The sequence below is a fragment of the Polyergus mexicanus genome, unplaced genomic scaffold, assembly GCF_030449975.1.
Source record: "Polyergus mexicanus isolate NDT 795.1 unplaced genomic scaffold, iyPolMexi1.0 SCAF_10, whole genome shotgun sequence".
In the NCBI taxonomy this organism is placed as follows: domain Eukaryota; kingdom Metazoa; phylum Arthropoda; class Insecta; order Hymenoptera; family Formicidae; genus Polyergus; species Polyergus mexicanus.
Genome location: NW_027223330.1, coordinates 9,338,554 through 9,363,907, shown reverse-complemented (window position 1 = coordinate 9,363,907; position 25,354 = coordinate 9,338,554). Strand labels below are relative to the sequence as shown.

The following is a 25,354-nucleotide window of genomic DNA, read 5'->3' as shown; positions in this document are numbered from 1 at the left end:
TGTTACAGTTGTAGCTGGAATTCCTTACCTCATGAAGGTCTAAACGACCGACACGCACATCGACGTCCGGATGCGCCAGATCGAGCTGTGAATGAAGAAAAAGTACTACTCGCCGGACAATTATGATCAAACCAGTGATCAAATGAAGAAAAAAAATGCGATGAGAAAGTGCGCGTGATGACGGAAGAAGCCACGGGGAACAATTTGGCAAGGATAAACCAAATATCGCCGTTGAGCGAGTAACGATTTTACGTTTCTTAAAGAAACAAAACGCCTCGTTGCCATCTAACATCGTCTATCATCGCCTATCATCGTCGTCAATTGAAATTATCGTTCATCGTCATGTTCGTCCGTGAATTCATTACCATTCTCGTTATTATCGTATCAGCGTTATCATAATACAATGTCATGCGCGTTGCTATAATCAATGATATCGTCATCTTCTCGATGTGTTCATCCGTGGTGTTACGCGCAGGAATGTAAATAAACATCTGCGAGATCTTAATGTTTCTGTAAAAATACGTAACAATCCCGATATCTCAGAAATATTCTATGATCGACAAAAGTATATTATAAAAGAAAAATATATTTGGTATGTATACATATTATACACGACATTAAAGATATTCGAGAAGAATAACGTCCGATGATATGTCGATCCGGTGTCTGTCGATAATCACGCAATAGACAGAATTATTCTCGCAACACATATGCATTTCTTATATAGAGTTTTTTTTGATCCTTAATATCTGATCATCGCTGATCTAACGCTGAATATTATTTATCGGTTTTGTTTTACTCGTTAACCCGTTAACGTCACGAAGAGCGATACCACCTTCTGTGTTGCATTTCATCGGTAGTATTCGTACAATAAGGGGTAGGACTTTGTAGTATAGACGGAGAAAGAGAGAGAGAGAGAGAGAGAGAGAGAGAGAGAGAGAGAGAGAGAGAGAGAGAGAGAGAGAAAGAAAGGTGCACAACTCGCTGTTGCCGAGATCATTATAGTGTTCTACCTAGATTTTACGGTACACGCTCTAGCGATTAATTTAACATGAGATTAATTGTTTGTAACTAAAAACCTATCTCACTCCGAGGCCTCATTTTTATCGATTTCTATAGACTTTCTATGTTCCAACAAATTCTATTGATCCTCGAGCTATTGCTTTCTTCTCCTTATTTTTATAAGCCAAGAAGATCTCAAGAATGTGAAAGTGCGGAGGCTCAGAGTTAACGCGAAATTATGTGAACGAATGGCTTATCTATAATTTATTAATAACGAGATTTCTCAATAATACGGAATTCTCATATCGATCTTTTATTCTTATTCGAAAAAGAAATCAAACTCGCCTAATTATTACAAATTTGATAACTATTGAAATTGCTAGAATTTTAAAATATTCAGCATTGCAATAGTTATTGAGATAAAAACTGTCATTATCATCAATATCGCGATTTCATCCTTAAAATTTGAAGATTTATAAGAACGATAAAAAAAAATACATCACAAATGAAAGTCTCTTACAAATTGCGAATATATATAATTGTATGTACAATATTATTTCTTACTTGAAACGCTACTTTTTAGTCCCGACTTAAATATATCTTGGCCTTTTTTTTTATAATATTTTACGATTCTTTACATCGAGACTCGCGTGAATTTCTCTTGTTGTTTCCACTATCATTAATCGCTTATTTAGCTTAAATTGATACGTAACTGCATAAAACCGACACAAAATGTAAATGAAGAATAGCCTTTCGACGATGCGCGATTAGATCGTGCGAAGAAATCACGATATAGAGAAGTGTTTATTTATTTATTTATTTATTTATTTATTATACATTTTGAAATACCTCGTTATTTGTATTCACCGTTATATCGCTCCGATAATCTGCGCAAGATATAGGCACGTCACATCCTCGGAACTGTCAAATTGCAGGTGAGATACACGTAATAATATTGTATTCCGATGTAGAAGCGTAAAATTGATCATTTTAGATACTCTAGAAAAATTCATCGCGTCACAAACGGATGAGGGTTTTGCGATCGACGCAAAATTAATTTTCGTCACACTGTATCTGTGATCATGATTATCAGACATCGTGAATTTATCGCACGTGAACGTTGCGTGCGGGCCAATAAGTTCTCGTTATACGCATAAGAGCAGTATGTACGATAATAAAAGTCGATATTATACGATAACAATAAATACATTTCCTAATATCCTTCGTATTTGCTTCGCCCACCATCATTAATAATGGTACAGACACACTTCATTATTATATAGTACGCTTACATGCAGTCCCTGATGCAATCAATGTTCCGTTAGAAATCTCGAATAGATTGTAGAATATCCAAAGATGGGGGAAAAAAAAAACCAATTAAATTGTGGAATCTCATGTGAACTCTCGTATTGAAAGATCCACGTAGAATTCAAGACTAATTACATTAACTATGGCACAATTTATAAAAATCGCGAAAAATACACACATACAGAGTATTTGTATTCTGTATACAACAAAATCTGTTAATATTTCAAAAAAGGATCACTTTTACTTTTATTCTTAAACACTTGTTCTAATCTGTAAACTATTATTTTAAAATAAGTTTACTTCTCATTTGTTTTTGTTTTTTTTCATAATCTTTAAACAAATTCAGATATTTGTTTCAGCGTCCATCATTTTTTCCAAATCTTTTCTGAGTAAAGATTTGCGTCTAAATAGCATTTGTAAATAGTAGTCTTTAATAGATTAAGTGTACGTGAAGTTTTCTTTAATTTTATACGGCAATTGTAAGATATTAAGAGGGTAAGTTAATTGCAAAAAAATCTTTACATATTTTACAATATATTGTATAAAATAATAAAATAATTTTATAAAAAATTGTTAAAAATATATGAAGAGCCATTCCAGAACAGCGTCAATTTTAATAAAATTATCGCTATGTCGACATGTTATTTTTTAATAAAATAAATTAATGTAACGGTAGGCTTATAGATATTTTTCAATATGTACTGACAATAAGCTAACGTTTCACAAAAATCTGTCTTCAAAAATATCTATTATATCTGCATTTGTGTTGTACAAAAATTTGCCATTATCATTTCAGATACAAAATATTCTAGAATTGTATCAAAAATTTTTAACATATATTCTATTCTCATTCAGAGAATAAAAAAGTAAAATAATTCATGAAATATAGGTATCGTAAGAGTGCTTTAAAATAATACAATAAGTACACAAGAGATAAAGAGTTCATAATAAACAGTTGAGAGATAAATCACGTTTAATGATTTGTAACGCGTAAATATTGAAACGCGAAAATGCCTAACTCGAAAATAAAATCAGATAAGATAAAGTTTTTGTACAGACTTTGTTCATTATATTTCTGCTAAACTCATGCTAATATTATCCTATAATTTTGATATTTTATATTAAAAATATTTCGTACATATCTATATAACATAAAAATTGCAATTGTGAAAAAAATCGTCAAAAGTTTGATTGTACACATTCCTCTTGATGATTTAAAAAAGCATTTAAAATTTTATAAATTTTTTTCAAACTTCAGAGAAATATTTTAAGATATTATAAGATCAATTGCAGAGAATCCTCATAAAATATTATGAGCTTCTGAACACGAAAGTTTCTTTGTTTCGAAACTAATTCAACTTGAACTAATAAATAACTGACAAATAATCAATTGAGCCAATGTGCAATATTTAGGTAATCTTCTCGATGAGAATGAAGTACTTGAATGGATGGTGAAACAGAAGACCGACGAGAGCATAGAAGAGATTGACCGTGAGACTCTCACCAAATACATCGAGACAAAAGAATTTCTCGCTGTTATATTTTGTAAGGAGCAAGTTTCAATCAACATATTTTGCAATAAAAATTAATTGTACTTTTTTTTCGCATTTATGCTTTTAAATACTATACGATTAACGCAAACATTGCGTTACTAAAAATAAATTTAGCTGTTGTAGAAAATGTTATAAAAAACAAAAGAACTTATGTATAATCAATTGCTCGAAATTTTATATATTACAATGTGTTTATGTAATAAAAAAATTTAGACAAAGAGGAAGATCCGGAGAGTCCCAGAGTACTTAGACATATCGAACTGATCGATGACGAAGCAGCGGAATACGGAATAAAGATCGTCAGAATGAAGGATCGGTTGATGGCGAAAAAATACGGCTTCCGAAATCCACCTGGCATCACTTATTTTCGCAAGGGTAAGAACATCAACTACGACGGTGACATCGATGATGAGGAGGAGATCCTCGATTGGTTAACCAATCCGGAAAATATGGAACTCACCGATCATATAGAGCGCATCAACAAAAAGATGTTTCAAAAAGTTCGACAAACAACCGACTATCTAGCCGTATTTTTCTGTGAGTGTCACTGTGTGTTGATAAAATGTTGAACGCGGTTAACATTCTCTTACGTTTATCCTTTTTTAATACGTCGCGCGTCTGTTTTAGACAGCAACGACTGCAAACATTGCGGCCGAGTATTGGCGGAGATCGAACATATCGACGATGAAGCCGACGGAGCCGGTATTAAATTCGTCAAAATCGACGACAAACAACTAGCCAAACAGTATGGTGTTTTCGCATTACCAGCTATACTGTTCTTTAAGATGGGATCAAAGGAACCAGTTATATATGCAGGTACAAGACGAACTATTCAAGTTTCTTGTTCATTAGAAAGAGATATAGAAATGGAAAGATAAGAAATTAAAAAATATGTTGTTTTCACAGGTGATCTGTACGAAGAGGAGCAAATTTTGCAGTGGTTGTTGACGCAAAAGGATCCGTCGGGTGAGGTAATCGAGGCTCTGGAAGGCGAGGATCTTCTAAATTTGATACGAGAATCGGAATCTTTAGCCATATATTTCTGTAAGTTGTAAAGTGTGAACAACTTTTCACGGGATCACGGGATGAATAGCCGAGCAGCCAATTGGCGATGGCTTCGCTCTATTTTTTTATTCTTTATTTTCATCGCGTTCTTAATTGACATATTATTATCCCAACGAACAAATAGAATATCTATAGCGTTCCAGTGCTACGTCTATATATGTCTATATATATATATCTTTCTTTCTTTCTTCCCTCTTTCCTCCCCCCCCCCTTCTCCTCTTCCCTCCTCCCTCCACCCCCCCCCTCTCTCTCTCTCTATCGTCTAATCTTTATATATCGTTAAATTAATCTCTTTTAACGTTATATAATTATACACAACTAGAAGAAACCGCTAATTATATTTAACAATTGTCAGCCCGCTTGTTCGATCTTCCGATTTCTTCATTCTATACGTTACTCCCCGCCATCCATCTATCGCTCCGATGCCGTACACATTGTGTACTAATGCCGTAGGGAACAGAACGCTTTGCGACATGTGCCAATCAAAAACGTACCGCAAGCAGATGCGCCACAAGCAGGATCACAAGACCGCGGAACATGGAGATGCGGCCGTGGACACGGATGGTACAACAGATCAAAGCAAGAGCAAAACTAACAATAGGCTCGATAGAACTTTCTCGCTATCTTTCTTTATTTATTCTACCCCATTCCCCTTCCCCTTCTCCTTCCTCCACCTCTCTATATGGTTTATAGTTTATGTTACAGATTATTTATCTCAATCACAGTCCAGATAAATCTCTCACAAAACACAGACGGAGAAAAAGAAATTAGCTGTGGCGGCAAAATCGTCGTTATTATGATACAATCCATATCATAATTTTGCTAATTAATTATTCGATGTTGTACAGCGAAATTTGTTATTGTTTATAAAACTTGTTGGTAAAATAGAAAAATTACTGAATATGAATTTAAAATCTGGTAGAAACATAAATTTGCTATTTAAACAGAATTGTCTTACACTTAATAAGTGTACTCTTCAGTCAAACTGCAAATTTTTTTCATGACGGAGTAAAAATCAGTTTATTATTATAGCGAAATAATTAGATACAACACATGGCTATTTTTAGCAAATAAAATTGGTATTCTTAATTCCTTTCGCCGTGTCCATACGATGATCGACGAAATTTATTATAACGGTATAAATTATAAAATATGCTATACCAGCAAATTTCTTTTCTCCGTTCGCACACAAGCGTGCGATTCATCAATGCGCAATATATGCAAACTTTATCGGAATCCGGAAAAGTTTCGTACGCATATCACCGGTAGTGCATGCGCTTTTTCATAAGAGATTACGAAGGAATACTGATGATTACGTAGAAATTTTGTGTGTATTCCCTATTCGATACTATTACATTTTATATAAAATAGTCATTCGTGATAATTAAGAAAAATATCCGTATAAGTAAATTTCTCATGTTTAATAAAAATACCGGTATGTATATGAAACGATTTGCTTTTAGTCATCGGTGTTCTTTCTCGATTATTTTTGTTTTATAGCTAATAAAAAATTGAACGTAGAACCATTTTCCAGGCCATATTCATAGGACGCTTCCTCCAAGAAACAATGTACTCCTCCCTCTCTTTCTTTCTCTCCGATTTCTATTCTCTATGTACAATTACACGGTTACACAGGTGCACGTGCACGAGAGCAAAGCATGCAACACGAGAACAGAACAGGCAGTAGTGTGACCTACAGATCCCGATGAGCATGCAAAATTCTTTTTCATTTATTGTTATTATTGTCTATCTCATCTCCGTGAAACAGATGCTCTAATATCGCTAATTGTAAGAGTTCAAACGTCACACATGTAATTCGTAGATCGGTCATCCGATCGTTGTTGCAATACTACTTACCCTTCATTACGTATATACTTGCCTTGTATCTAGCAGATTCTTTCCTCGTATCGGAGTAGACTATATTCACATCAACGATATCGATGCGTGATCTTTTAGTATTTAGCATTAAAAATGCCTCTTTATATTGTTGAAGTAGATTATTTAAAATCGCGAATTTTTAACGAGGATTCGATAATAATAGAGCCTCTCTTCAGATCCCGACGATTGTACGCAATGCGTGGCAATACTCGAGGAACTAGAAAATATCGATGATGATTGCGACAGACACGGCATCACATTCGTGAAAACGCAAGTAAGTAAAATAATATAAATAAAATAAACATACAACAAATCAACGATTCACTTGGCTTCTCTCTTACTTTGTATTTATTTTGTATCGAATGAACGGATCGATTCATTAATGTGTATAAAGAAAAATGCGATAATTTTGCGTAGAAAGTTTATTTCAAAAACAAAAGCTAATGGAAAAAAAGAGTTTCCCTCCTTCTTTCTCGGTTTTTATAGGATTTCAAGATAGCCGAAGATTACGGGGTAACGGACTTTCCAATATTAGTTTACTTCGAGAAACAAATGCCAAATGTGTTCGAAGGTTTGTAATAATTTTAACGATTAGCTTGCTCAATGAATCACGATCTATCTTATTAACGGTTATCAATTTATAGGTGATCTTTCTGTGGAAGAGGAGGTATTACAATGGTTGATTACTCAAAGAACGGAAGATCGGATCGAGCTGATCACAAGAATTATGCTAGAAACATCCGTTGAGGAGACACAGTACTTAGCAGTTTATTTCAGTAAGTTAATTATTAAATTAATTTTTCTCGAAGAACAAGAGTTCTGGTTATTATTTTATAGTTGTACAAATATAACATTAATGTCTTTTATCATCATAGCTAAACAAAATTGTCATATATGCGACGAAATTTTGGAGGGTTTGGAAAAAGTAGACGACGAGTGCGATGTATTTGGTATTCATATGGTGAAAATTCAAGACCCGCAGCTGGCGAAACGATATTCGATCAAGACGTTTCCGGCGCTCGTCTATTTCCGAAATGGCAATCCTCTACTCTTTGAAGGTTCGCGATCACCTATTATTTATATTTTAATATTCTTATCTTATAATAAATAAGGATATACAATAGATGAAATTTCGAAATGTTACGTGTGTTAGGAGACCTGCAAAACGAAGAATCGGTCCTCGAGTGGCTGATCGACGATGACAATCGAGAACTGGCCGATGAAATAGAATCCGTCAATGACAGAATGCTAGAAAGACTACTCGATGAATCTCCCTTCTTAGCCGTTTTCTTTTGTAAGTTATCGGTCTCGTTATCGATATGTCTTGCGACATCCAACTCTTTATTCTTCGCTAACTTATAAGCGCATTCCTTAAATTACGTATTTTTTTATTCTTGAAAAGAATTTTATAAGAGACACTCTGTATATTACAATAAAATAATAATCTGTATTTTATTCTATATTATCTAGATGACGAAGATTGTCCAGAATGTGACGAAATCATGGAAGCGTTGGAGAAAATCGACGGCGAAGCCGATCTTTTCGGTATCGATTTCGTTAAGGTTTCTAGTTCGGATGCTGCCGAAAAATATGGCATTCTCAATATTCCATCTCTCGTGTATTTCCGAAAGAAAATACCACTCATATACGACGGTGATCTTATGCAAGAAGACAAGATTCTGCAGTGGCTCACTTCTCAAGATGTATTCGAGATAAAAAATGAGATCGAGGAGGTTAACAAAAAAATGCTAGATAAACTGTTGGATGAGAACGAGTTCCTTGCGGTCTTCTTCTGTAAGTAAATCAAAAATTACAAAAAAAAAAAAAAAAAAAAAAAAAAAAAAAAAAAAAACCCAATCATATATTGTCTATCATTAATGCCCATCGTTCCCAGATGAACACGATAGTCAAGAAAGCGAGGATGTGAACAAGAGGTTGGAAGAGATCGACGGCGAAACTGACAATCTCGACATTACATTCGTTAAAATGGCAGATCCTAAATACGCTAGGAAATGGGGAGTTACCAAGCTGCCTGCCATCGTTCATTTTCGCAAACGATTCCCTAGTATCTACAGAGGTAAAAGATATCGTAGAAAATATCTTTGATTACAACGGAAATATCTTTATGTCAGTTATGTTCCGGTCAATTCTTTCTCCCTAGGTGATCTGCGCAATGAACAGGATGTTCTCGAGTGGCTACGCAAGAACAGATATCGACAGCCGGAATTGAACATCTACATGTACATGCTGATCGCCATCACTATCCTCTTTCTCATGTACACCGGTTTCCTCCTGTCGTGTTTCCGCTCGGAACCGTCCGCGCCCGTCGCGCATCCTAAGCAAGCGTGAAACACGCACTCGATACGGAAGTGACGATAAAATAAAAGACAGGACTCGTGAGCTCTATTCGCGCTTGTGCGCTGCTCGGTACTCTCGATACTTTGATTCCCGTACGATTATGCGTGGATAGGATAGAGGTTCGTCCGGAACGAACGATTTATACATGGCGCTCAAGGCGATAAGAACGACGGTAACGATGACCGCGCTGGAATGAAAATGACGAAGCGATCTGCCTTGCGGGCCCTGCCGGACCGCTGTCAAAATGTTAAATGAAACTATTGCGTGAAAGAGAGAGGGAGAGAATGCGTTTAATGAACCTTGTCACCTTGTTACTTTGAATGTAAGGATCGAAAGATAAATCACACACGTATACATATATATGTAGCGCGATAGTTTGATAAATTTTTGTCTCTCGAACTATAAAATGTGAGTGTTTACGAGATGAACCGAAAGAGATTTTTTTTTTCTTTTTAGAATTAACATATATTATTATTACATTCTTTGTCCTAGAGAATACACAAAAAGCAATTTTAATTTATATATATATATATATATATATATAAAGATATGATAAATAATGTTAAGAAAGTAAAACACATGTTTATTTGCGCAAATACTTTTGGCCCCTATTTAGTTCAGTGTCATTTAACGCTAATTCTAAGTTTTTGGAACATACAGAGAAATTCCGCAATATGTCAAAATAACGATTAAATACCACCACAGCGATCTGTTCTTTTTTTCAATAAGGAGTACCTTTAATTTCTGCCAACAATGTTAGTTAGTCATTGTATATAGAGTAAGATTACCGTTACTTATCATAATTATCTCGTTAATATTATTCTTATTATTATTACTATTATCCATCTAAAAAAATTATCGATATCTATTATTGATAATGTTTATTAATATTTTTATTACCGCTACTATTACCATTATAATTATAAGCATAATTATAACTTTATTATTATTATTATTATTATTATTATTATTATCATTATTATTATTATCATTATATAATTATTATGTAATTACTATTATTATTGTTGTTAGTACGTAGTAATGACTGGTAGATATGACAGCGGTCTGCGATTGTCCACTCCTTTAGTTTATATACGATATAGCTTTTGTGTCAATATGATTCTTCGCAATGATGAATTATCGTTAACTTTTAACGAGAGCGATATAATTAATGACACGAACAAAGAAAAGCTTATTTTTATACATTCATCTAACGAAGGGGACTAATGACGTCATCGTTACTATAATGAATAAAAAGAACGCACCCTTGGACCAACTTCAAACCGTTAAAATGCCATTTTCATCTGCCAAGTGTAAATAGGATTATAATGTAAACGTGAATAATGATGTATTATATGAAAAAGCAATTTTTCTCTTATTTAGATCTTTTTTTTTTTTTCGTCTGCAGGATTATAGATAGATAATATGTAATGTTACATATACATTGTTATGTATTATATTATTCTTTTCGGTTCTAACAATTTTTCTGATTCTGCGATGTGGGTTCGTACATGGAAGTATTTCAAGAGAGCATGTATAAAAATGGTATGTATAAATATCTCTTTAAAAACGCGATTCAATTTCGAGATATATTCGGAATTGTTAAAGAGATAAACCATATTATTCGACTTGTTATTTAATATAAAGGGAGAACAAGGGATGTGGATGTGTCTCCCATCGTACAATATATTTTAACAATTAATAAATCAAATAAGAGAGAAAAAAGAGAGTTACGAGATTACTCACATAAATTACTGCGCGTGATACCTCTTTAGCCTCTTTCTTCTCTCTTGTTCGGTGATGATTCTCCGCTGCTGATTCTCCTCCAGTGTTCAGATCACACGATTGCACGCGAAAAAAAAAGTACCTAATTAACGATGATCGCGCGACACTTATCACGATATTCTCGCGCACGATGCGCATTTTATAACGTTACGATGGAAGAACAACGTAAAATCGATCGCGCGAAACGACGATCCGCTCGACATCCGCGAAATGCACGAGTGGCAGAGATAATTCGAAAGTCGCGCGACCAACTTCACGCGATGACGTCACACTTTGCTCCTGTAGTTAATTTCCGTACATTGCCCGCATACCATGAACAACAAAAATAAATATACATCCGATATATTATTATTTGCAATATATATATATATATATATATATGTATATGTCATATAACAGCAAGTTTTTAATAAGCAATTTCGCGTGCTTTTATTAAATTTCAAATGTTATATGTTGACAATAGCTTTGTGAAAAAAAGTTAACTTTATGAGAAAAAATCGCTCCTGTAAAATATAATATGTCTGCTTTTTCCTTAATTTTCAAGCAGTCTATTTTTGTCGAAAGAAACTAAACTCAATTTTTATAATTACTACTTTACGTGCATTATTGTTTACAATTGCATTACATTTCTTCGGCCAAAATTCTAATGATAGCCAAAATAGCAACTTTTAAAATTCAATATAATACTGATGCTAGAAATAAGATACCTTTCTTATTATCATTTATTTTGAGAGAGTCACAAGTCACAAGTCCTAAAGAGGAATAAATTTTACAAATATAGGCGTACGATACGATAATTAACTCGAATCTTCTTCTCCCTTCTAAATTTTCATTCTAACGGACGCAGTACCACGGCTTGACGCTTGACTCGAATCTCTAGATCTCTAGAAGACCGATTATAATGTATAAAGCCAGGTAAAGCATGATGCATGATGCCCTCTTTCCGAATTGATGCAAACTAATAAATCACTAGAAACACTGCGTAATAGAACTACGATCTCATTGGTTAACAGGCTAGTGAATCTATTCACTTTTATAATTCTTACCTTGGACCCTGACTGTGACTGTGGGTGATCATCACGTATGCGCGCCTCAGTTCCGGTTTCTTTGACTCGAGGTAAACAGAGACTGAAGAGTCCTTTACCGCGTGGAATGATGGCTGACGCGTAAGTAACCTTGATAGCTCGTGAAATCTGGCCGCATCAGCCGATGATATGATTTTACAATTCCGCAGATATCATATTAACAATTCGTTGTTACGCGTGTATATTAATGGATCTATATTTTTACATTAAAAGAACAAACGATAAAGATTGTAGACTTGAAATTTACGGTTACATTGGGTGCCTTTCAGCAACGACACGGTACGACACAGAGTAGCATCCAATTTTTTTTTTTTTTTTTTTTTCTTCACTGATATTGAAAGAAGCACGAATGATGATTTCACTAGACTTGTGTCGACTTGAGTCAATAAATGGAAAGCACCCATTGTCGTCTCCAAATGAAATCGTCTTCTGAATACGATATATTATATTATTATTACAAGCAAAGACGCGTTTGGTTTTTCATTCATCACGAATTGATCTTATCTATTGCATTATCTAGCATAGATATTTGTACAATGAACGAAAATTAAAAAATGTTTACGCTAAAATTTGCTTTATAGTTTCTCTCTCTCTCTCTCTCTCTCTCTCTCTCTCTCTCTCTCTCTCTCTGTTTCACAACATAACTTATTTTTAATAAACACTTATCTAGTCTATCAAACATATGTATATTTAAACCAATAGCAAAGATGTCCTAAACATGATCATATTTTTTCACGCAGAAAAAAGGAAACCGAGGTTCCAACCAAAAAACTACCGGCAGTGCCGGAATCTGTGTTAAAGAAAAGGAAGCGCCGTGAGGCAGTTAAAGCTGCGCGTCTACAAATATCAATCAAGGTAATTATTACAAGTCATTTATAAAAATTACTTTTCACTCGTATAAAATGCATATGAAAAGACAAGCTTTTATTTTGTATTTGCTTGTTTTATAGCAACGTGCTGACCGTTACAAGAAAAGAAAAGTAATATTTAAAAGAGCTGAGAAATATGTAAAAGAATATAGAAGGAAGGAAAGAGATGAAATCAGATTGATTAGACAAGCTAAGAATCGCGGAAATTATTATATTCCTGGCGAAGCACGTCTTGCATTTGTTATCCGTATTCGAGGGTAAGTATTAATATATAGTTGCTAACATTAAAGACTTTCCCTCTTTTCAAAATCCCAAAGTTTCTTTATCCAACAATATAATTTCAATTCTTTTAGTGTGAATCAAGTTGCTCCAAAAGTACGGAAGGTATTACAACTGTTCCGTCTAAAACAGATCAACAATGGCGTTTTTGTTAAATTGAACAAAGCAACCATTAATATGTTACGTATTGTCGAGCCTTACATTACATGGGGATATCCTAATTTGAAATCAGTTCGTGAGTTGATCTACAAACGTGGGTTTGCCAAGATAAATAGGCAACGTATACCAATAACTAGCAATTCTCTCATTGAGAAGAAGCTTGGTGAGTAAATCATTTTCCACATAATATACTATGTATGCAAATGAATGATAAATATCAGTAAAATATTAAAGCACAATTAACATGCATACTCTATTTTGCGCAAGTAATTTTTTGACAAATCCATGGGAGTCTGGAGAATATAAACATTCTCCCTTCCAACTTGTCAAAAATTAATAAAGCAATTTTTGAAAAAAATTAGACTATGATTTTTATGGTCAGATTTGACAGAAATTTGTACAAAACTTTATTATAATTTATTTATTTTTTCTTTTTATTATATAAAATTGTGTTATCACATATTAATAATCAGAAAAATTAATTTTTGTTTTCTTTTTTGTTTTTACTTAGGTCGGTCTAATATCATTTGTACCGAAGATTTGATTCATGAGATATTCACTGTTGGCCCGAAATTTAAATTTGCCAGCAATTTTCTGTGGCCTTTTAAGGTATGTGCTTCAAAATATTAAAAAATACGATTTATCAAGTACGCATGAACATTTTACATTACGACATAGGCATGGTTGTAGAATAATTTATTCTATTAACCTCCTATTATGTCGAAAAGTAATAAGAGTTCTTCTTGCCGATGAATATTATTTCAATATCGCAATCTAAGATGAACTCTAATATTTTTATTAATATATTATATTATAATATATTATATCTAAAAATCTCATTTCTCTTATTGTTTCTAGCTCAATACACCAAATGGTGGATGGCGTAAGAAAACCAACCATTATGTAGAAGGTGGTGACTTTGGAAACCGAGAAGATAAAATTAATGAACTTCTCAGAAGAATGGTATAAATTTATAAAAATAAAGTTCGTAAATAAAGTTCTACGATCGAAATTATATTTTTTATGTTCTGCCCTAATTAATAATAATGTTTCTGTTGTGTATTATGAACATATGCATTTTAATCAATGAAAGTCAATATCACTACAAATTCTGTATACATATAGAGATGCAAGTTTAAAAAAAAAAATAATAATAATAAAGTATCAGAAAATCAATATTATTTCTATTAAAATTAAATATTAAAGAGTTCAATATTTTATGCATGGTGGAAATTATATATCAATTTTAGAAGAAGTGTGTGTGTAGTTTAATTGATTATTATATGAGACACGTCATTCGTTTTTATATCCATGTCTTTCGTGCAGATAATAATATATCTCTTGCATCACGAGATGCGGGATGCATTCCATCTTACTACAAAAGTTTCTGATCATATAGGCTGCGGTCGAGAAGAGGCTAGAAATGCTTCGAAGCGTTTGATTGACCAATCAGGACACAAAGAATAAAGATTTTTTTATTCTGGTTGGTAAATACAATTCTTCGAAACATCTCTAGCGTCTTCTCGACCGCAGCCTTAATCCTGATTGAAATATCAGGACGAAAGAAACGAAGAATTCTTTGCTCTAATTGGTCAATCAAAAGCTTTGAAATTTTCACGCCATGAAGCGATGCAATAGCCAATCAAAGTTTCGCTTTTTAGGAAAATATGCATTGCTTGTGTACATAGCTTAAAATGCATATGCAAATCTATGAATGTGCGCGTGGTCCAGAGGTAAAATATTTTTATCATAATAAATTATAATGTAATAAGCAAAATATGTGTATGTATGTGTGTGTGTGTGTGTGTGTGTATGTAAAAGTAAATAAAATAAAAATTAATATTAATTAAAATAAATCAAAATAGAGATAACATATAATCACATATGACATATCTAACCTATTCACATTTCATCAAGAATTGCAAAATCCTATTATTTACCAATAATTATTCAGTTACAGGAATTATATATATATATATAATTTTTTTTTTAAATTATGGATATGAATTATCCTTAAAATACTGGTACAGTTGATACCTTATAGTTGAACGAGTGAAACACGATGTACCTTTGGAGTTGGAAATAAGAAGTTCGATTTTAACATTAAATGTTCCATGTTCAAATCCCCGCAATCTCTTTTTCTCTTGATAGAATTCTTCTATATTTTTCTTACATTATCAGAATACTATAAAATAATTTAAAAATATATTAAATGTTAAAATATAATTAATTGTATTGTACAATACAAATAAAATATTAAATTTATTTTCTTCTAGTTAATAAAGTGCATCATAATAGAAGTTAAATTCTTATAAGTGACAATTGCTTTATCAATTTTCTTTTATATTCTGTAAAAAAAGATTTTGTAAATATGAGTAATTAAAATATTATATCTGATACGTAAAACAGATGACACACACACACACACATCCAAGAATAATATAAAAATATGTATTAATGCAGCTAATGATATTTTTATTATTTTTTTAAGCTTTATTCTCTTTTTTCACAAAAAGATGATCAAAACAGAAAATTTAGTTTATGCAGATAGTAATCCAGTGAAATCAAAAGAAGAATGTACAATATATGAACAAAAACAAAATGAGCTTATAATTAGGGAACAAATTCCATCTCAAGCATCTCATGACGAGACAAATTTGCAGAAATCAATATCTCAAGCAATAAATAAAAATATTGAATTACAGAATATATCTGATGCAGTGTGTCAAGATGAATGTAAAACAAATGAAATGACTGTGAAGCATGATGAACAGAACCAATCATCTCTACCTATAGTACCAAATATCAAAAGAAAAAGGGGTAGACCTAGAAAAACAAATGATAATTCCATAGACCAGAATACACCAAAGACATCAGAAAATGACAATATTGTACAAGATATTTCCGTTATCATTACGGAACCCACACACATGATACGCAGTAGAAGATGTACCAGTAAAATTAGGGATACTATCAATGTAAGCGATTTAAGCGATGAAAGCGATACTAATAATGTAGAAGATAAATCTCTTGTCAAAAAGCGCGGTCGTCCAATTGGTAGTAGAGGACGAGGACGAGGACGAGAACGAGGACGAGGACGAGGTCGAGGTCGAGGTCAAGGTCGAGGATGTGGTCGGGGTCGCGGTAGAGGAATAACGTACAATTCTTTTTTAGACTCAGATAAGATGAATACAACAGCAGACAGCATTGTAAATATTGAAAATGGTACAGATTCTCCAAATATTGAGAAGAATGTAAGTTATAATATATTTTAGAAAAATTTGCATTATTGATTATGTAACATACAGGATGAATCATTAAGGATATTACAGGCTAATATTTCTGAAACTAAAACGAGATATAAAATTCTTATTTTCCAGCGACTGTTTGGTATTGAAGCAGGCATTAGTTTCAGAAATATTAGCCTCTAACATCTTTAGTGATTCACTCTATATATAACTCAATTGAACTCTTTATATTTACAGATACAATTAATAACTTGCGCTAAATGTAATCAACAAATACCAAAAAGACAATGGTCTTTACATAACTTGCATCAACATAATAACATGGCTTGGCAAGAAAATGAGGAACCATTGGTAATAATATTTTTAATTGTATTATAAAGCTTTCTATAATGCTAATGAAATATTATATGAAAATTGAGTTTATCCATAGGACTTCGAAAATGATATTAAATTATTAAAGAAAGTATTAGCTAGTGCTCTTAAACAAAAGAAGAAATATTTAACTTGTGAAAAATGTAAGGATATAAAACGAAGTGTCAACGGTTTTATATCACATATGCAGTTTTGTGGAAAATCAGAAGAAGTAAGTATAAGAGATTACACACACACACACACACACAATGTACTTTATCATACTTTATATTTCCTTATCTTTTCGTTAAAGGAAAGGCAAGCGTTAATGATGACATGCCCCATTTGCAAATCTATTATGATGCCTTCTTCCATGGAAATGCATGAACGTTATCATAGGCAATTAGAACAAAATAAAGATGAAGAAACATCAGTTATACTAATAGAACGGACAAAACGGAAAGCAGCGGAAAAGTAGATCAAATATCCTTAATGAAAATTTCCTATATTAATTATATTTGTGTTTATAATACAATGTTTTGTAATTACAGAGCAGTACCAAGGATAATTGAATCTATGAAAGAGCAAGATTCAGCAAAGATAATAAAACTTGATTCTTCTACATTTGTATGTTAAAGTTTGATTCATTATGCATATACTCTTATATAAGTAGATATAATATATATATTAGAGCGATAAATTCTTTGACTAATTTAAGGCAGGTCACAATTTTGGGGTATATATGATTAAAAAATTAATAAAATTAAGAAACTAAGCAGGATTCCAACAAATCAGATTTCATAGAAGAAATAAAGAATAAAATCATATTGTTTAGTTAATTTAAATAGACTAATAGAATCTTAACTTATATGAGACTTATTGTTAATTATAATAATATATATAATACATACAATTGTAAAGATGCAAATCAATGATAATTTTTCTCTGTGTAAGAGAAAATTGAAACCTCAAATTGGTCAAGGAATTAAATAATACTGATAAAAATAGAGCTATATGTATGTATACAATTATCAATTTAGAAAAATGTAATACAAATGCCAGAACTTAAAAAAAAAATACCAGCGGTTTGGAAAGGTATATGGAGGAAGGAAATAGCTTCACAAGGTACCACATCTTGTAAACAATTAGGATGTACTTACACATGCTCCTCTTACGAAAGCATTTGCGAACATTATTCTCAATGTAACTTTACTCCACAGGAGGTATATCGTATTTTACAATTTTTGCGACATTTAAAAACGATTAGGCATATAAATAAGAGATATCTTTCTCTTTCTTAGAATTTTATATGTAAGATTTGCAAGTTTTCTGCAAATTCTAAAGACGAAATCATAGATCATATAACAGAAGCTCATTCGGGCAACGAGGATTTAGACAAGCATTCTGATTTCGAAAAAGATAAGGAAGATGAGGATTCATCGGAAGAAAATATAATTGAATGGGATGTAAAACAAAAAAACCGTTCGACGAAACAAACACAGATAAGTTCTGATGGCACAAGTAAGTTGAACAAACAAACCATATCATCTAAATAGTGCTTTCAATTAAATGTATTAGTGCATTCCAAAGACAATCCTTCACTACTACATCCAAATTGCTATAAAATTAATAGATGATTATTAATCAAAGTATTTTGAATAATATATTATTTACGAAATTTTAGGAATATATAATAAAATGGCCTTCTTAGATAAAGAGATAATGCAAAAACCACAATCAACTAAACCCTACAAATCAACTATACGTTGGACTCTAGAATTGTAAGTATTCACATAACTAGATTATATACACCAAATATTAAAATTTAAGTTTGATTTTAAATTAAGTATTTCATATAATCTACAATACTTTTCAAAATTCGTAATTTAACATCAATAAAATTAACAATTTTATTGTAAAGATCTTTTATTTACTTTTCTTGTTACTTGCAACAGTGAATTGAAAAATTATGAACTTATGTTATTCGAAGACAATATGCCAAATGCTTTAACATTATTGGAAAATAATAATGCCGCAAAGTATCTCCCAGAACTAACAATTTCAATGGCCATCAAAAATGTGAAGCTTGATTCACCAAAAATTGGAGAAAATTCTAACAATGATGACAAATGGAAGCGTCTAAATAGATTTGAGAGTGATATTTATGAAGGTATGTTCTGAGACTTTGCTACATACAAATTATTTATTTAGTTTATTGAAATATTTCGTAAGAGATTGACACACACACACACACACGCACACGCACACACATTAAAATCAAACCATAATGTTGCTTTAGCTGTGCCAATATTTTTTGTCGGTGGCCCTGTATGGGCGTTAGCATGGTTACCTATTCCATCACCAATGTACACCAAAAACCCGACACAATATGTTGCAATCAGCACACACCCTACTATGGAAAACGAATACACGGTAGGAAATAAATATTCCGGAGCAAATATCATACAAATATGGAATGTTGGAAATTTAAATCATGAGTAAGTCTAAAAATACCATATGCGTACAATGAATTAATGTGAGAGGGGATTCAATTGATACTATTATTTAATATTTTTTACATATAATTATATATATTTTTAAACGATTTGTAATTGAAATCGTATTTTATAAATTCTCTTTTTTTTTCAGCGTCAATAGTAGAAATAAATTACCCGTTTTAGCTTATGCAATTGCACATAATAATGGTACAATTTGGTGCTTGGAATGGTGTCCATCAGGATGCTATCAAGATATTGATCTTGGCAATTATAAAGCGGAAGAAAATAAGCTTAGACGAATGGGATTGCTTGCGACTGCATGCTCGGATGGATGCATAAATATTTATTCATTACCATTTCCCGATGAACTTAAATTCGAAAAAACAGAAAACAATTCGTGAGTCATATTACGATTTCATATTATAATTTCGTATTGCTGTCAAGCTTTCTATTATTTATGATATTTTTATTGTGATTTACACAAAGGTTGCCGATCTACAAGACCGACCCGATAATAACACTAATCATAAATCATTTATTATATGATAGTAACAAACAGAATTGGCAATGCATTAAACTATCATGGACGAAGGAACATGGACATAAGTAACATGTTTTCGATTTAAATTATTCTTTTTAAGATTTGCATATTGTACATCTATAAAAAAACGCGAACGTAAATGTTTTTTAGTATCATCGCGGCAGGTTTCACCAATGGTTATATCGCATTATGGGATCTCGCAACTGCCTGTCCTACATCAATCAACATACGAAAGAATACAAAACTTATAAATGCATTCCAGCATTTCTTCGCTCATCATAATGCAGTTAGCAGTAAGTATTGTATAAATTACTTCATCTCTGTAAGTAAGAAAATAGAAACATATAAATTTACTATATTTTTTTTTTGTTTTTTGTTTTTTGTTTTGTATAGTGGTAGCATTAGTTCCGTATGGCAAAAGCCGATTTTTAGCTTCAGGCAGTACAGATAGAACGTATAAGTTTTGGGATTTAGAAGATACAAGCGCACCACGACACTGTGCGAAAAAGAGTATAATACTCGACGGAGCGTGGATGACGCACTGGCCATGTTCGGTTATGAGCTTCGATGATGCGCTTGGGTAAATTTGTTACTTTATAATAATTAATAATTAATAAAAATAATATACTATTAATTATCATATATAATAATAATTATGTAATAATCATTTCTAATGCAATTATTCTTACAGGTACCAATATGCGCATTCTTGTATAATGCCATTGAGAGACTATGGATATAAATTCTGCCCGATTTTACCAACTAATTCACCGACTTATGTAAGAACCATCTATTATTATTGCTATCTGTTTTTCAGATGTAAGGGATCATTTTAAAACCTTCTGAATAATACATTCAATTTTTAGAGCATCGCTGTTTCTGATTATGCTAATAGTGTTGCACATGGTACTTTAGCAGGAGAAGTAATAACCATCTTTCCCCATCAATTATTATATGCAGAAAGAATATTGTCTAAGAAAAGACAGGTAGGCAGTTATATCTCATTATACAATATATGTAATTCTTCTAATTATAAATTTATATATTTTAATTTTGTTTTAGTTAAACTCTTTCATTAAAACAGTGGATTTCGTAGAAAAGAGTCAAAACACAGTCAACAATGGAAATAAAAATGACAAAAAGAATTCTAAGGATTATCGTTACATGCCAGAAACCTATAATGAATGTAAAGATCGCTTTGGCATCATTTTCCATGATAAATTAACAGTGAGTATTTATAAAATCTATATACATAATCTGGACTATCTTAATAATATTAACCAATCTTTTTTGTTATTTTATTAATCATATAGGGTCCGAAGGAAAAAATAACTAGGGATAAACAGGATCATACTCTGTATAATAACATGTTGACATCAATCCCTATTGAACAATATCCATTTACTTCTGCAAACAGGGTACATTGACAGTAATTCTTTCCTATTTTTTCTTAGAATAGAATAAATAATTAAAAGTGTAAAATATTTATTAAGCTAATTATATATTTCAAAAATCATAAATTTCAGTCATTTTTTATAATATTGAAGAAAAAAGATAAACATAATTAAAAACAAATCACTGATAAAATAACAAAATATAATTTTTAGGTGGCTTGGAATCCAAATGCATGGAGTTATTTGTGGCTTATGGTAGGTTATCAAAATGGTTTAATGAGATTATTAAACTTAACATTTATGTCCGCATCTCATGAATTGAACACTTCACTATCGATGCATGTGGAACGTGTACTTGCTAAAGGTAACACTTCAACTCGATGATTATAAAGCTGCTTTAACAGAAAGTGAATCTGTTGTGGATGATATGTAAAATATTTTTTATTGCCCTTTCTATTTATTAGTAATTCGAAGGCTATGAAATTGTATAATATTGATTCATAAATTAATAAACGATACGTTATCTTAATCAAAAAACACTCTCATTAAATTTCTTAAAATAAATTGGAATTTAACTTCCGAAAATTGTATCGTTCATTAATGTCGGTGCAATATCGACACACATATCCTATAAAAGCGACACATCATAAATATTTTTTAATTTTTTATCTTTAGATTCTAGCTCAGCGCTAATCGTTCTCTTGTGCGCGCATATTTATATAGCCTATATCACACATAAGTTTTGTGTGACACAATAAGGAAAAAAATCATACTCACCATAATTTCATCGACCGTCTCAGAAGCATTCAAGAGAGTTGAAACTTGTCTTTCACAGCACATTTTGTCACTTGGCACTATAAATCATATTACGAGAAACTAACTCGTCGATTGATATATATATATAACTTGCTGCTGTAATTGTACGAATACAAAATCAAATACGCGCCACACGTCACGAGAGCACGTGAGAGAGTATGTTCAAGAATCTTATCTATAGGCTAGAGCGCTAGAGCAGCACTTTATTGACCAATCAGAAGCAAAGATTTCTTTGTCCTGATTGGTCAATGAAATGCTACTTTATTCTACGAGTAGAATTTTTGAACGCACTCTGACGGTTCCGACGCGTTCGCGATCACGTGACAGATTCCGATGCGCCATCTCGCGATGACATGATGCATCGCAATTCAAACATACATCGAATAAATACGGATGCAGGCACGTATCCATTTCTTAAAATCCCGCGAAGTCGATGATCTCAAGACACGCAGCATCTGCGACAAAAAGAAAATATCGTTTATTCGAAGAGAAAAAAAAGAGGAAAAATAATTGATATTTAAACTGATATTTAAACAAAAAAAAAAAAGAGAGAGAGAGAGAGAGAGATTATCGTTTCAAGTCATAAAGATGGCGATTCAAACTAAAATCGAGATATTATCGAGATACACATTGACATGAATCTTTTTACAAAAAATTGTCTCTTAAAATATCAATAAAATTATGATAAATTAATCTTGTAAATGTCAAAATATTTGAGATACATTTCTATTATAGAGATTTACATTTGAAGCACGCATTTGAAAAAATTTTATTTCTTCGTTTTTTTTTTTTTAAGCTAAGCGTAATCACCGGCCCTGAAGTATCGTGACGTAGCGATGAGGCATAGTACAAAAAAAAAAACGCTGACTAGTTGACTTATGGGATGCAAGACAGCAAGACTGCGAGACGCGGCGAACAGAATCGCTGGAGCCTAGCGCCGGCAAGGCTACTCTTATCGCAGAGCTTCTCTCGAATCGAACTGATAACATCCGACCGGAAGTACTTGCAAACTTGCATCGAGCTGTGCCAATCAGACGGTCTTTTTGTTATAACAGCGGTAAGTGCGAAATTTCATCTATTTAAAAAAATTCTTATTCTCGTAATGATATATTCAAGTACAGAATAAATTCTTCCGTGCAATTTACATTGCATCTTGTATAGATTTCCGAAATGTCTACGAACGTGTTTTAAAAGTACACCTCTTTAGAGGATTGCAAATTTTGAGAAAATATATACGTTTTACTTGTATATTTTATTACATTTACATTTTATTTTATTTTTACTTGTCTAGAATTATTAATTTAAATATGCATTGTATATACGCATTGTTATATCACAATTGTAAAGATAACGTGCACGTCTTGTATGACTTTTGTATGATACAAAATCTTTGAAATTTTATTAAAATTAAAATTAAAATTGATATATTAAAAAAAAGCAATATATATAAGTAGAAACAATTTTGTTCTAGATGTACATTCTAGATGTACATTCGAGAGTGATTTTTTAATTATCGAAACAGAAAGTTATAATTTAAGTATATTTGAAACGATTATTTCTCTACTGATACAGAAAATGGGTTTCAATCCTATGAAATGGAAAACAAGAACCATCGTACACGGTATTTTAGGCTCTTTGCTTTTTTATACACTATTTGTTTATAAGAAGAAGCATCAAGTAATGTTCGAGGCGACTGTAAATAATTCAAATCCTAAGCATGTATGGGAATTCGTAGCCGATTTTAGCAACATGAAAAAGTTAAATCCAACAATGTAAGTATAGGAATAAGATTTAAATGATATCTTTTGAAATAGGAATATTTTATGTTTATTATAAAAAGAAATAAAAATTTAAAAAGGGTTTATATATATATATATATATATATATATTAATTAAATGTACACATATTAAAATGTATATATTTTTTATATATATTATTTTATGGTCTCTTTTTTTCTGTCTTCGAAATGCAGAACAAAACAATTATATATTAATTCGAAAAATGAGAAATATTTCTTTATGTTGCATATCTTTTGAAACTCTTTTTTATAATATTAACTCATCGCACTCATTTGAATTCATATATTGCAGAGAGGATTTTAATGTAATCGCAGAAAGTGGAAATTACGATCATTGGAAATATTCCGTGCAGTATACCGAACATTTAAGTCACCTACCAATGATCCGAAACGTAGCGCACGGACACTACGCCATCAAACCGGATAACAATGGCTACGTCATCAGTTCCAAACATCGAACTTGTTTCTTCCTCAATTTCAACTGTTGTAAGTGGACATTATTCATGATTCGATCGTTAATCTTGTTTTGTTCTATACTATATAAATAATCGAGAGAGATATATAGAAATAAAATAATATTTTTGAAGGAATAAATATTAAAGAAATTTGTCTGGAAACATTATTTTCTTATGAATATTTTATAGAAATTTTTAATAATTAATTTTCGAACATTTCGTCTTTACATTCAATTAATATAGTTGCCTAGAGCATATATACTTTTATCCACAGCTGAAGAAAATCGTAAATTCTAATGAGGCTATTTATTTTTCAGTGGAATCTGTTTCACAATTCAGATTCGACGCGGATGGTGCGAAGGATACAAAATGTATCGAGACCGTACAATACGAATGCCCAATCGCGTTTTCACCTTTATGCTATAGGGAGGTCATATATCAGCGAGAAGAGATCATGAAGAGACTCAAATCAGAGTTCAATAGAAAGGACAATTAAAAATGTCTCGTTACGGAATATTATTATTACGCATGTACTTATATTTTTACATTAATTAGAATTTCTTTTCAAATAAAAATGCGCGTATGTTATATATATATATATATATATATATATATATATATATATATATATAATATTAAACAAGTTATACATAAAGTATATAATAAAATTTGTAAAAAAACTGTTAATTCATCGTTAAATATATTTTGAATATTATTATAATTTTATTCTCCTAATCGTATATATTTTTTTAATGTAATGTGGAAATAATAACGGATTACAATTCTTATATGACATTATATACGTTGAATTCAAAACATAGAAATATTTAAACACTGACAATAAGAAATATATTTTTATTTTTAATATAAACATCAGCCAAACACAGCTGGAATCCATCGTTGTTATGTCA

At 31.7% G+C, this 25,354-nt stretch overlaps 4 protein-coding genes across 11 annotated transcripts in view; all 4 read left to right on the top strand.

The window, feature by feature from the left end:
• The window catches only part of Hlk (hulk), a 31,569-nt gene extending 22,413 nt beyond the window's left edge, over nucleotides 1-9,156 (top strand). For 2 of the 6 annotated variants that reach the window (XM_070303434.1, XM_070303432.1), the window contains 13 exons: nucleotides 3,724-3,855; nucleotides 4,077-4,400; nucleotides 4,491-4,679; nucleotides 4,770-4,907; nucleotides 5,382-5,507; nucleotides 6,983-7,080; nucleotides 7,293-7,377; nucleotides 7,451-7,582; nucleotides 7,682-7,864; nucleotides 7,960-8,100; nucleotides 8,277-8,600; nucleotides 8,701-8,883; nucleotides 8,968-9,156. In XM_070303434.1, the coding sequence (XP_070159535.1) occupies nucleotides 3,724-3,855; nucleotides 4,077-4,400; nucleotides 4,491-4,679; nucleotides 4,770-4,907; nucleotides 5,382-5,507; nucleotides 6,983-7,080; nucleotides 7,293-7,377; nucleotides 7,451-7,582; nucleotides 7,682-7,864; nucleotides 7,960-8,100; nucleotides 8,277-8,600; nucleotides 8,701-8,883; nucleotides 8,968-9,155 (2,243 nt within the window). In that variant the 3' untranslated portion in view covers nucleotide 9,156. Of the gene's footprint in view, nucleotides 1-8; nucleotides 2,222-3,723; nucleotides 3,856-4,076; nucleotides 4,401-4,490; nucleotides 4,680-4,769; nucleotides 4,908-5,381; nucleotides 5,508-6,982; nucleotides 7,081-7,292; nucleotides 7,378-7,450; nucleotides 7,865-7,959; nucleotides 8,101-8,276; nucleotides 8,601-8,700; nucleotides 8,884-8,967 lie in introns of those variants that run through there. The other 4 variants (XM_070303433.1, XM_070303436.1, XM_070303435.1 and 1 more) reach the window with 4 other exon arrangements.
• Nucleotides 9,157-12,023: 2,867 nt separating this feature from the next.
• Nucleotides 12,024-14,353, top strand: Rpl7 (ribosomal protein L7). The gene is made up of 6 exons (XM_070302577.1): nucleotides 12,024-12,115; nucleotides 12,775-12,889; nucleotides 12,985-13,160; nucleotides 13,257-13,504; nucleotides 13,853-13,950; nucleotides 14,200-14,353. Exons 1-6 carry the CDS (start codon nucleotides 12,033-12,035, stop codon nucleotides 14,308-14,310), a joined length of 831 nt encoding a protein of 276 aa, XP_070158678.1. The 5' UTR covers nucleotides 12,024-12,032; the 3' UTR covers nucleotides 14,311-14,353.
• Nucleotides 14,354-15,030: 677 nt separating this feature from the next.
• Nucleotides 15,031-21,893, top strand: LOC138936892 (uncharacterized). 3 transcript variants are annotated; one of them, XM_070302676.1, is made up of 21 exons: nucleotides 15,031-15,074; nucleotides 15,833-16,319; nucleotides 16,383-16,595; nucleotides 16,827-16,940; nucleotides 17,020-17,172; nucleotides 17,254-17,414; nucleotides 17,492-17,567; nucleotides 17,981-18,163; nucleotides 18,242-18,461; nucleotides 18,625-18,721; nucleotides 18,896-19,110; nucleotides 19,240-19,438; nucleotides 19,590-19,835; nucleotides 19,925-20,044; nucleotides 20,130-20,272; nucleotides 20,373-20,559; nucleotides 20,671-20,758; nucleotides 20,846-20,965; nucleotides 21,042-21,206; nucleotides 21,293-21,397; nucleotides 21,587-21,893. In XM_070302676.1, exons 1-21 carry the CDS (start codon nucleotides 15,052-15,054, stop codon nucleotides 21,755-21,757), a joined length of 3,486 nt encoding a protein of 1,161 aa, XP_070158777.1. In that variant the 5' UTR covers nucleotides 15,031-15,051; the 3' UTR covers nucleotides 21,758-21,893. The 3 variants fall into 3 exon arrangements, with proteins under 3 accessions (XP_070158777.1, XP_070158778.1, XP_070158776.1); XM_070302677.1 differs by having other exon boundaries at nucleotides 16,047-16,595; XM_070302675.1 differs by having other exon boundaries at nucleotides 15,833-16,595.
• Nucleotides 21,894-23,050: 1,157 nt separating this feature from the next.
• Nucleotides 23,051-25,018, top strand: LOC138937116 (uncharacterized). The gene is made up of 4 exons (XM_070303056.1): nucleotides 23,051-23,246; nucleotides 23,762-23,961; nucleotides 24,281-24,474; nucleotides 24,761-25,018. The coding sequence occupies exons 1-4, from the start codon at nucleotides 23,073-23,075 to the stop codon at nucleotides 24,937-24,939; spliced, it is 747 nt and encodes a 248-aa protein (XP_070159157.1). The 5' UTR covers nucleotides 23,051-23,072; the 3' UTR covers nucleotides 24,940-25,018.
• The last annotated feature ends 336 nt before the right edge of the window (nucleotides 25,019-25,354 follow it).

Excerpts from the sequence above, each read along its gene's own strand:
- Rpl7 (XM_070302577.1), top strand. The coding sequence starts at position 12,033 with ATGCGCGCCTCAGTTCCGGTTTCTTTGACTCGAGGTAAACAGAGACTG. Across the intron at positions 12,116-12,774 it reads CGTGGAATGATGGCTGACGC|AAAAAAGGAAACCGAGGTTC; the intron begins GTAAGTAACCTT and ends TTTTTCACGCAG. Across the intron at positions 13,951-14,199 it reads ATTTTCTGTGGCCTTTTAAG|CTCAATACACCAAATGGTGG; the intron begins GTATGTGCTTCA and ends TATTGTTTCTAG.
- LOC138936892 (XM_070302675.1), top strand. The coding sequence starts at position 15,052 with ATGAATGTGCGCGTGGTCCAGAG. Across the intron at positions 18,722-18,895 it reads ATACGTTGGACTCTAGAATT|TGAATTGAAAAATTATGAAC; the intron begins GTAAGTATTCAC and ends TACTTGCAACAG. Across the intron at positions 21,398-21,586 it reads CATTTACTTCTGCAAACAGG|GTGGCTTGGAATCCAAATGC; the intron begins GTACATTGACAG and ends TATAATTTTTAG.
- LOC138937116 (XM_070303056.1), top strand. The coding sequence starts at position 23,073 with ATGCAAGACAGCAAGACTGCGAGACGCGGCGAACAGAATCGCTGGAGC. Across the intron at positions 23,247-23,761 it reads GTCTTTTTGTTATAACAGCG|AAAATGGGTTTCAATCCTAT; the intron begins GTAAGTGCGAAA and ends CTACTGATACAG. Across the intron at positions 24,475-24,760 it reads CTTCCTCAATTTCAACTGTT|TGGAATCTGTTTCACAATTC; the intron begins GTAAGTGGACAT and ends TTTATTTTTCAG.